This window comes from Notothenia coriiceps, unplaced genomic scaffold (genome assembly GCF_000735185.1).
Source record: "Notothenia coriiceps isolate Sejong01 unplaced genomic scaffold, NC01 NC01_scaffold00037246, whole genome shotgun sequence".
NCBI classification, from domain to species: domain Eukaryota; kingdom Metazoa; phylum Chordata; class Actinopteri; order Perciformes; family Nototheniidae; genus Notothenia; species Notothenia coriiceps.
This window is the reverse complement of record NW_011369947.1, coordinates 9,466,865-9,476,864: the sequence shown is the minus strand read 5'-3', so window position 1 is coordinate 9,476,864 and position 10,000 is coordinate 9,466,865. Positions and strand designations below refer to the sequence as shown.

Genomic DNA, 10,000 nt, shown 5'->3' with positions numbered 1-10,000 from the left:
CACCAAACCGCTGCATTTAGTACGTGTTGAGGCAACCTGAGACACACATTTACTGACTTCACTGTGACCTTTTGTAGCAATCAAATGAATCACATACAAGGTGAAAGCTTCATTTATTGTCACATTGTTCCACAATGAAATGCAGTTCCATCATCCCATTATGCTAGCACAGGGGTCCCCAACCTTTTTTCCTAAGAGGCCCCCCAAATGACTCCTGTTGGAAGTTGCGCCCTCCCCCTCCTTGTGTGTAATTAATGTTTCAAAGTCTCAAAAATGCTACAACTCCTGTCACAAACTGGATGAATGTGAAGTATTTTGTTAAAGGAGGATGAAAGCGTAATTAAGGAGCACTATTGGAGTGACTTTGATGGTTATTGGACTCAGGATTGATTCATTTGGATTCGCGCTGTATGAAGAAATTAAAGGACGGCACCAGTGTTTAAAACACATGCTCAAAGTAAGCCGTATTTTGCCGATGTGTTTATGTGGATTCAAAAGTCGTAAATATCTACAAAATGGAGGAGACCGATCTGATCGGAGCAACTGTGACAAATAATCCAACTGAAACCGGCATGGACAATGACTATGTTTTAGAAATGCGCTTATCCAGACAAACCCGGTTTGGAAACTTTACGGGCAGAAGAAACATTTCTATAGAAAGAATTATACATTTCTGTTTTTTTATGCATTTATTAGCTATAACTTGAATTGTTATTAAAATTAATTAATCAATTATTTTTTATATTTTATTGCAATGTAGAGACAAGGCTTTTAGTGACAATCATGTATTGCCTTACAATTATATGTAAAAAAAATGATATTTGGCCTCAAATCATCTGAGGCCTGGCGCCCCCCCTGCGATCTTTGGCGCCCCCCAGGTTGGGAACCACTGATCTAATGTATTGTGTGGACATTTGAGGATGACGTGTTCTTTCCCTTTTGTTCTCCTAGAAAAGTTTGGTCTCCCCAATGTGATGTTCCTGTACGCTCTTATGAGCTTTGTTCTGCTGGTCTTCATCATCTTCTGTATCCATGAGACCAAGGGTCGCACACTGGAGGAGATATCAAAAGAACTGGCTAAGAAGTGAGTGGGAGTTTGCTGATGAGCTTAATGTTATCAAGGTGTCGAGTCGTTTTCTAAGTAGATTGCTTTATCTTCCTTCTCTGCTTTCCCAGGAAACTTTTTGAGGGGAGGCTCTGCAGGCAGGTTCAGCCTCAGAAGAGTCTGATCTGTAGCAGCACGTCCACAGAGACTCCAGCAAACGTCTGATTTTATCATTTGATTCCCAACTGTACACCTCATCTGAAGGAGAGTCCAGAGCATTTAAGGGCAACTGTTAAGAATTTGGGCTTGAACTCGTACATCGCTGCAGTTCCAGCAGATCCTGTATTGATGGCAAACTCATATCCTTGTTGCTACGTGCTGCACGTGAAGGACGAACAACAGGAAGGGGATAATGGAAATTGTATTTTCAGGACATTTTTTAATAATTAAGGTTTGATTACATTAGTAGAACTCAGGTCTCACTTCAGGAAGTAAAGATAAACTTTGGGGATGAATTGAATTTCTTTGTAAAAAATGCCTTTCTTGTATTACCTACCAATTCAACCCCAACATAATGACTTCAGTATAAACTTTGAATTCTTGGAGAACATGTTTTTCCAATGTCTCAATAATTCAAGGGTGAACATATATACAACATATTGGGGGTCAAGTATTACCTTAAGAATACCGTTCCAATAAGGCAGAAATGAAAGAAAACCCACTCAAACTGTTCTACTACAGGTTTTTAGTTTAGACAAAAGAATGTCTCGTTGGTCTTGATTAGGGAAATCCAAGATGTGCTAAACTATCAAACACTAATAACTTGAAATGTCTGTTTGTAACATTCTTTGAATTCCAAATTAATGCATTATTTATGTACTGTAACAACACTAGAGCCCGGTGCCGCCTCTTTTTGTATGGGATTAAGCAATCAAGAAAATGATGACTCAACAAGTTCCCTTTTACTGTATGCCTGTCTGCTGAACAAATAATAAACTCATCAGGTATGGTAGTACTATTGGTACTGTTGTATTGTAACATCAAAAGTGATTTTGTTTTTTTACTCAATGTTGCCAAAATTAAACTTAGATGATTAACAAGTGGGATGTTTTACATCAAAGTGTGTACTTTGATACAGCTCCTTATCTTCTTCTCCTGTAGGAATGTATTTGTAATCGGACACACTGAAAATCTTGGATAACCATGAGTTATTCAGTGCTTGACTCCAGCTGTAATCATGCCACGCATGTACACAAAGAGAGTAAATGATACAAAGTGAAGTGTAGTTTTAATTGTTGATCCTTTATTTTTATACAAAATACAAAATTCTGAACAAGTGTCACAAACATTCAGTCGACACTAGTTCAAAAAGTCCATCGCACATACTTAAGACGACATGTCAACGGCTATATCAACATGTTTTCATCAGATGCCTCTATTATATACATACATCTGTTGCCTGACATTAGGTTGTCCCAATTAAAAACACTTTCTGTTGTTCAGGAGCATGATAATGTGTAGGATTTGATTTTTCTGGGACTGGCTAACATCGTTGTCATTGCCTCTTTGAACACTGTGAAATGGAACCGCTGCTGTTGAGATTATGAGTTCTTTACTTAAAAATGACACTCATTTTTTTTTTAAAGAGTTTCTGTTACTCTAGTTGCCTCTCAAGCAATTTCAAAGACTAACTATGGACGGTGTTTCATAACTATTCCTTCCATTGTGTCAGCAACAATGACCTGGGACTAACCAGAAGTTCTGTTTAGTAAAAATGAGTTGGGGGTCTATGGTGACGGACACATTAAGAATTAACATACCGTTTCAAAGGTGTTGTTTTGTATATTTGCCTTCTATTATTAAGAAATGAAATCACAACTTCTGTGAATTCTGATCCAGTACCAGTTAAGAATGAAGAACAGATTTATAGTAAACCGAGAACCAAACCAAGTAATAAACAAATTAAAAGCAACAAGTTAATTGAGAGATTAATGCTTTCTGTGAGCAGATATGTGCATCTGCATAAAGAACTGCAGCCTCAGTCCAGACTCCATGTTTTTCTTAGTGGGCAGAAATATGGGTAATACAGAGGATGCCTTGTGTTTGTGTTAACACGCCATGGACGGAGATTATTTTAGAAAAACGACATCTTGTATGTAGAGTTAAAAGTGAGGCTTCTCAGTGTAGACCTACTGACCCGATGCAATGGTCACAACAGTTCAGCGTTAAAATGGTTAGACTGTTAAAAACGGGTATTTCTGTGTCCACCCAGAGCAAATGAGGAACATGAGTGAATAACTTCAATGTCGGGCAGGTCTGGAAGAGCAGTTTCCACTGAAGAAGGTGACGTTTGAAAGACAAACTTGTAAGTCTAGGCGGTTAAAATCACAATACCCACAGAATCCACAACAACAGAGACACTTGTGAGAGGGAAGTTGTTAAAAGTTCAAATCCAGGTGACATCCAGTCTGTTGTGTTAGAAGTTTGTGGACACGTAGCGGTAAATCCAAGCAAATAAAACCCAAGGATAAGGTGCTTCCTCACTGACAAATCAGACGTGTCTTCTCTTTCCTTCATTCCCTCTGTCTTTGACACATTTCTTCTATTTGCGGAGGGGTTTCCTACACTCGAACAGTAGTGGGTACACCTGCTCAACAGCTGTGGCCACAGTCTGCACATTTGGTCCTGGACAATGGGATAGATGAGGATGGAGTGGGGGTAGGATGAGAACATAACAATAAGGTTTTAGTACAATTAAAAGACAGAAAGAAGTCAAAAACTCAGAAGAAATTGAAGTCACATATACCATTAGCACCATTGTTTGAGTTAAGTTCTACACAAAAACGTCCTAAATATTTCACCCAGAGTAAAAATTCCTTGAGGAATTAGGTTATACAAAACCGCGTTTCTGGTTGTGACAGACTATAAAAGTGCATAACAAAAATGTGACCTCAATCCCTTTAGCTGCTGCGCCCCCTAGCTGAGGAAGAGACTCAGGGCACAGCACCCAATAAGAAATGTAACGGTGTACAGTAGGGCTGCACGATATATCGTGTCGTGACGATAATCGCGATATGCGCATGTGCGATATTCACATCGCATGGACGTGCAATTTTAAAAAAAAATCGCAAATTTTTTCTTCTTTTTTATTTTATTTAGGACTTGTGATATTAAGTAGGCAAATTAACTCAAACACGTCATGTTACAATTATTTTGCTGCTTGCTACAAAAGGAAAACTTGCGCGGCTCTCATGTCAGGGGGGGTACTTGAGTGAGTGACATGCAGGCTCTGCATGCACAGCAAGCCACCAATCACAATCAAATCTCCAAAGCAAACGGACCCCGTGTTTAAAGGTAAAAACACTGAATAAAGTAGTTTCATGTGTTTCTCCAGTTCGGCGCTGCTAACCGAGCTAGCTCAGCTTGTTGCTCTTATAACTTAAGATCCAGACGTCCGTGACTAAAATCCTTCATCCGGTTAAATATAGTTAAAAAAATACCAATTGTATAGCATTAAAGTTCTAGAAAGGAGGGTTTGCGGGAAAATAAAACGGTATTTTCTTCAATCCCTGTATGTTTTCATATCGCAATATATATCGCAGGGGAAAAAAAATCACAATGTCCGTTTTTTTCCAATATCGTGCAGCCCTAGTGTACAGCATTGCACTTTTATTATTTAATAATTATTAGCAGTGTAATTATCAGTTACTAAGACCGTTAAAGTAATGAGAATAGAAGAATAAAGATAAACATAGTTTTAAACAGGATTAAAAAAAAGATAGCATCTCACGGAAGCTAATGAGTTGACATGTTGCCAGCAGTTTAGCAGGAAAAATAAACTACAGTGAGTTTATTTGAATGCTGTAGATAAGGAAATGAACACAGTATGGTAGCGGTCAACTGTCATGTAGCGAGAGGTACCTGTAACTGTGATGCTGCCAGTCGAGAACACCTGGACGGTAGCTTTAATATGTTTGATCCTGTAGGTGGCAGCAGGATGGAGCTCCGGTTCATAACTGACAAACACAAACAAGCACAAGGTAAGTCATCTCAAAAATCTTGAGGAATCAACCATGACCTTCAATAACTATTTTTTGGACAATAACTGAAAAATAAAATCATAATTGAGGTTATTCATCCAAAATACAGTATTCTCCCCTAGCATGCAGCATTACAGGGACACAGAAGGTTCATTCATTTAAAAACTAATTAAAAAAAATAAAAGAATACACCAAGTTCTTATTTTACAATCTATATCTGTGTACCTATCCAAGTACATACACAGCTTTGTGAATCAGAAGCTGTTTACACATACACGTCTTTTCTCTGATGCTGGTGCTAAATGAGTACTGAAATGCTGAACAGTGCTCACACCACTAGAGGTCATCCTGCCCTTCCAAATAATAAAAAACTATGGTAAAAAAAAACATTTTAAACAGGGCTATTTACTCCAAAATACATGTAGCCTACTGAGGTGGCAAAAAAATTTGAAATAAATATAATTACATTTCATTAAAAATAACTGACAAACCATATAATAATGACATTAATCTGTAGTCTTTATGAGATCAGAGATAACGTCAGACTTCTAATGAGTGAAAATGAGAACCAAAACATTTTGGAGATTCTGGACTGACAGGACAAACCATAGGTACTATGTTATATATATTTATAGCACTGCTAAGACAAATCTGGATAACAGTTATGATTGTAATCAGTGTGGTCGTGATATTGGTTGTAATGCATAGTACTGTATTACCTGGCAATGGGTCGGTTGTTCATTGTAAAGTCTATAAGAGCGATCGAAAAGGGCATGGAGCACACTGCCAGAACATTCACCACTTTGAAGGCTGAAAACCTCACCTGTGTAGAAAAAAAATACACATGCAGTTACTCATATGAATGTATTTACACGTACATGCGTCCACATTAAAGAAGAACTCTTGTCTTTTAATGTTGGTCTCATGGCCTTAGTGTTGGCAATAATTCCTATAAATCAGCCCCCACACACACACACTCCAGTTATTCCAGAGATATATGCAAATGTAATCCACCGATAACCGGCAAGTAATCTGATCTGGTGAGAGGTGACCTGTCTAAACCAAATGAGGATTCACAAGAAATGTAATCCTTTAAACTGTCAGTATTTCTGTTTGATTAAAGAACTGCATTAACAGCAGAGCCTTCTTGAAACATATTGACTCTTGCTGAGTCAATAAGTCCAGGATTGTATAAAGAAAAGAAAAATCCCCTGAGAAATCACATGTTTTTCTTATAACAGAGGCTTGAACCTTAACTAGACAGTCTAACATGTTACAATACACTTCACATTCAGATTGATATTCATAGTTATGCCTGTTTTTCAAACATAATAAAGTGCTTTTTGTTATGATACATAGGTTATGCTCACCCTGAAGCCCAGTTTCTGCAGAACACGGGCTAACCTGCGAGCGCCCAGCTTTGCGTCATCCTCACTGCAAAATACAGAAGAGATGTTACATGGAAATTGGCAAACAAAGAGTAAGGGAGGCAAGAAATCAGAAGCCCACATTTTTCTCACCAGAGATAGTTAAAAGAGGCTATTAATAGGGCTCTGGCAACAACAACAACCCGATTTGTTATGAGCAGTTGCAGATTTTATTCGCAGACTTCAAAGGAGTTCATGGTTTGTGTTTTATGTGTAGAGCAGGGGTCTCAAACTCAAGGCCCGGGGGCCAAATCCGGTCCGCGACTTCATTTTATGTGGCCCTGCAAGAGCTTGCAAAGAATATAATACGTTTATTATAACGGTTACATGCCACTTTAAAGAAGCAGGTTGCTCATAAACTACATGCCCCACAATACATCTCGTTTTGTGACATGCGCACTGGAGAGACTTGCAATTATTTGCCCTGGACTTCTGCTTTCAGACGTAGTTAATTACTAAGTTATTACCCTATCCGATAATAATCCAATTCAGTGGCAATAATGTATTATAATAGATTATTTTATATATATATTATATTTTGATATAGTTACAACCGGCCCTTTGAGTGCAAACTTTATGAGAATGTGGCCCGCGATTGAGTTTGACACCCCTGGTGTAGAGTGTCTACCTTGTGGCTCCTGTGCAGATGATTTTCCCTGAGGACCAGATTGAAGCTGTTATTTTGGGTTTACGAAGCTTCATCAGGACTTTCTAAAAAAGAAAGTGTTAACATTTGAATGCAGCCAACATGGATCATGATAAATGCACTGTACATAATCAAAAGAAAATCAAGCTATTATTTGAATCTCTTAATAAGAATTTCTTTGCCTTCATCCACTTCCTTACCCCACAATCCGGCTTATAGATGACATTGTTCCCCTCTAAGGCGATGGTGCGCAGGTTGAGGTGGCACCTGACCCTGAATGTGGCCACCACATTGGTGATAATGATATCGAGTGCCTCATCATTGCTGGAATCCATGAGGAAGTGTGCGATGCAGCAAGAGGACCACAGGGGCTTTCTCCTCACACATTTATCACCTACGCCTCCACCACCATGTCACTCAGGGGCCAAGGAGACAAGAAGAGCTGGAAGGGGGAAAAAGGAGTTATTAATATTTTGAGAGACAAATGTTATAATGACAGTTTATATCGAAAAACCTTGTTTGGTGATAAAAACTAGTGTCATACACATGCAAATATACTAAGTTTTGTAATGTCCTATATCCTTATTACTTTCTAAAATGCCTTTGTTTTCATAGTGTTTACAATATTATTCATATTTCACTGTCACATTAGCACATTTTATAACATGACCAATACAGTTAAAATAAACTCGCACACATGTATGTTCGGTATGTGTAAATAACATCTGAATGAAAACGTTAAAAATGAATGCACTAACTTGTCACCTTAGTTGCAGCGCCAATTCATCTGATTCTCCAGTTATGTGGTTCCCTTGTACTTGATATGAATGGGACTAGTAATCACAAAGGCATCTGAAAGACATGAGGAATCATTTATACATTTTGGGAAATTATATTTATTTTGTATGAACTTTTACGCTATGTTGGCCATGTATGTAGTTAGCTTTCCCGCTAGTTATACAGCCTGACGCGCTAGCAACTTGCTCTTCCTACTAAATCCACGCTATCCAGTCAAATACATACACATTATATATTAGAGATTAAATACATGATTTATACATCACGTTAATGTGTTAACGCGATATAGCGGGGCAAAGTTGTGCCTAAAACAGAAGCTTTAGTGGCGTTACAGCTGATGCATCGCTCACCCCTCTGTTGTATTGCATAGTAACGCAACTGATAAGCTTGTTTAGGACACTGATGCTAAGCTAGCTAATCTTGCAAGCCTTACAAACCGGCTGTCAACTTTTAATCGCAGACTAATTTAACATTTCGACATCAACTAACATGTTTTATGAAGTTTACTGAGATTAACGATCAGGAACAAACAGTAGATCCACCTCACTACTGCCCAGATCTGTTGTGATGAGGCTATCCGTTAGCTGCAACAAAGAAAGTGCTCAGGCAGTAATGAATGAAAAGTTGGCAGCTAAGCTAGCTAACAAGCTAGCTATCTAACGATGACGAGGTCGTTACACTGTTTCCAGTGGTTGGTGTTCATGTGTGTTTCTCAAATGTATGCTTTAGTTCTTTAGCTACCTCTTCAGCTAGCTCAGTGATGTAAGCCCGAAACATAAACAGTCCAGCCAACGGTGAAATTTGTGGACAGACCCCTTCCTCCGCGAGACACTGAACAGCGAGCCAACTAGCTTCCTGTTTGGGCTTTCAGAATAAACCCTTGTGACGCAGGGAACTTCAAAATAACTACAACTTCCGGTTTGAACTTTAAAAATGTAGCCATGATAACATTTGAACTTTAAAAATGTAGCCATGATAACATACAGTCGGCTACTAATGTATAGTAACTTTTTATGATAACGATTTGCAGGACAAAAAAATATATTTTAAATAGTAGTTAGCCTAATTAGATATGTGTTTTCAAAAGTAAAACTACAAACAGTAAAAACTATTCTTGTTTTGCAGGAATTCATCATAAGGCATTTGGTAAACAAATATAAAGACTGTATTCTTCTTTATCATCACCAAGCAATTATTAAAGTTCTCTTAGTTAAAACAAGAAAAGTATCACATGTTTTCAATTGAGTAAAAGCAAGGAATTGCAAAGTTAATTGGAAATTAATTTACAGATACATATTATGAAAAATCCATCCCTACCTGCAGCAAACATGATCAATGTATGACTCCTTTCAATTGTTTGGAGAAAACCATATCAAATAGAACATTCCTTTTCTCCAATTGGCATTTAATTCCCATTCACATTAATGCGTGTAGAATTGAATTATTTATAGAGATGAAATGAATGGCAAAGATAAATTAACCATATATTCATATAAATTACAACTTTTTTGTCAAAGAAATAAAGAAAATTATTATGCAGATGTTTAAACCATACGTTGGTTTAATGTTGGTAACTTGCGAACTTGCGCCACCATGTGGACCATTAGGGTTGATTTCTGTAGCCAAATTCTGTTGTTTGGGATAATCTCCGTTTGCCAATATTACACTTAGTAGGCTTATGTTAACACCATTTCCAGATAACAATGTGTAATTTTTCCAGTGTTTATGGTGTATTGACATTTAAGCTATGAGGTAAAAAAAACATCTCAGAGGAAAATGAGCACATCTGGTCAGTAAATACTGCTTAGGGAATTCTGGACAGGCTACAAAAGGGGAGAAGGAGTAAAGTTTGGACGCGGTTGGGAATGTTTGTGTTATCAATGAGAGAGTTCACAGCCGCTCCCGTGGCTCATGAATGAATTTAGTGAATGGATGGAGCCTGAGGTGTACTCTGTCACATCCTGCAGTGTACTGGTGACCATCAAGGTCTTTTAATGTGGACTTAGTACTTATTCGTTGAGCTCTTGTACCTGTCTACTCTAAC

The 10,000-nt window shown here is 38.0% G+C and overlaps 2 protein-coding genes across 3 annotated transcripts in view; one reads left to right on the top strand and one right to left on the bottom strand.

The window, feature by feature from the left end:
- Window positions 1-2,060, top strand: part of slc2a12 (solute carrier family 2 member 12) — an 18,377-nt gene extending 16,317 nt beyond the window's left edge. The window contains exons 5-6 of the mRNA XM_010794743.1: window positions 952-1,084; window positions 1,177-2,060. Coding sequence (XP_010793045.1) covers window positions 952-1,084; window positions 1,177-1,270 — 227 coding nt within the window. The 3' untranslated portion in view covers window positions 1,271-2,060. The remainder of the gene's footprint in view (window positions 1-951; window positions 1,085-1,176) is intronic.
- A 268-nt stretch (window positions 2,061-2,328) lies between these two features.
- tbpl1 (TBP-like 1) lies at window positions 2,329-8,812 on the bottom strand. 2 transcript variants are annotated; one of them, XM_010794745.1, is made up of 8 exons: window positions 8,698-8,812; window positions 7,917-8,010; window positions 7,359-7,600; window positions 7,141-7,223; window positions 6,456-6,519; window positions 5,805-5,908; window positions 4,967-5,061; window positions 2,329-3,730 (listed from the first exon to the last, which is right to left on the bottom strand). In XM_010794745.1, the coding sequence occupies exons 3-8, from the start codon at window positions 7,491-7,493 to the stop codon at window positions 3,648-3,650; spliced, it is 564 nt and encodes a 187-aa protein (XP_010793047.1). In that variant the 5' UTR covers window positions 7,494-7,600; window positions 7,917-8,010; window positions 8,698-8,812; the 3' UTR covers window positions 2,329-3,647. The 2 variants fall into 2 exon arrangements, with proteins under 2 accessions (XP_010793047.1, XP_010793046.1); XM_010794744.1 differs by having other exon boundaries at window positions 7,924-8,010.
- Window positions 8,813-10,000: the final 1,188 nt, after the last annotated feature.

Bases quoted from the DNA above. Each gene is read 5' to 3' on its own strand.
- tbpl1 (XM_010794745.1), bottom strand. From the start codon at position 7,493: ATGGATTCCAGCAATGATGAGGCACTCGATATCATTATCACCAATGTG. The intron at 6,520-7,140 runs GTAGACACTCTA...TGTATTTTGCAG, and splicing joins ATCTGCACAGGAGCCACAAG to TGAGGATGACGCAAAGCTGG. The intron at 5,909-6,455 runs GTGAGCATAACC...TTTTCTACACAG, and splicing joins TGCAGAAACTGGGCTTCAGG to GTGAGGTTTTCAGCCTTCAA.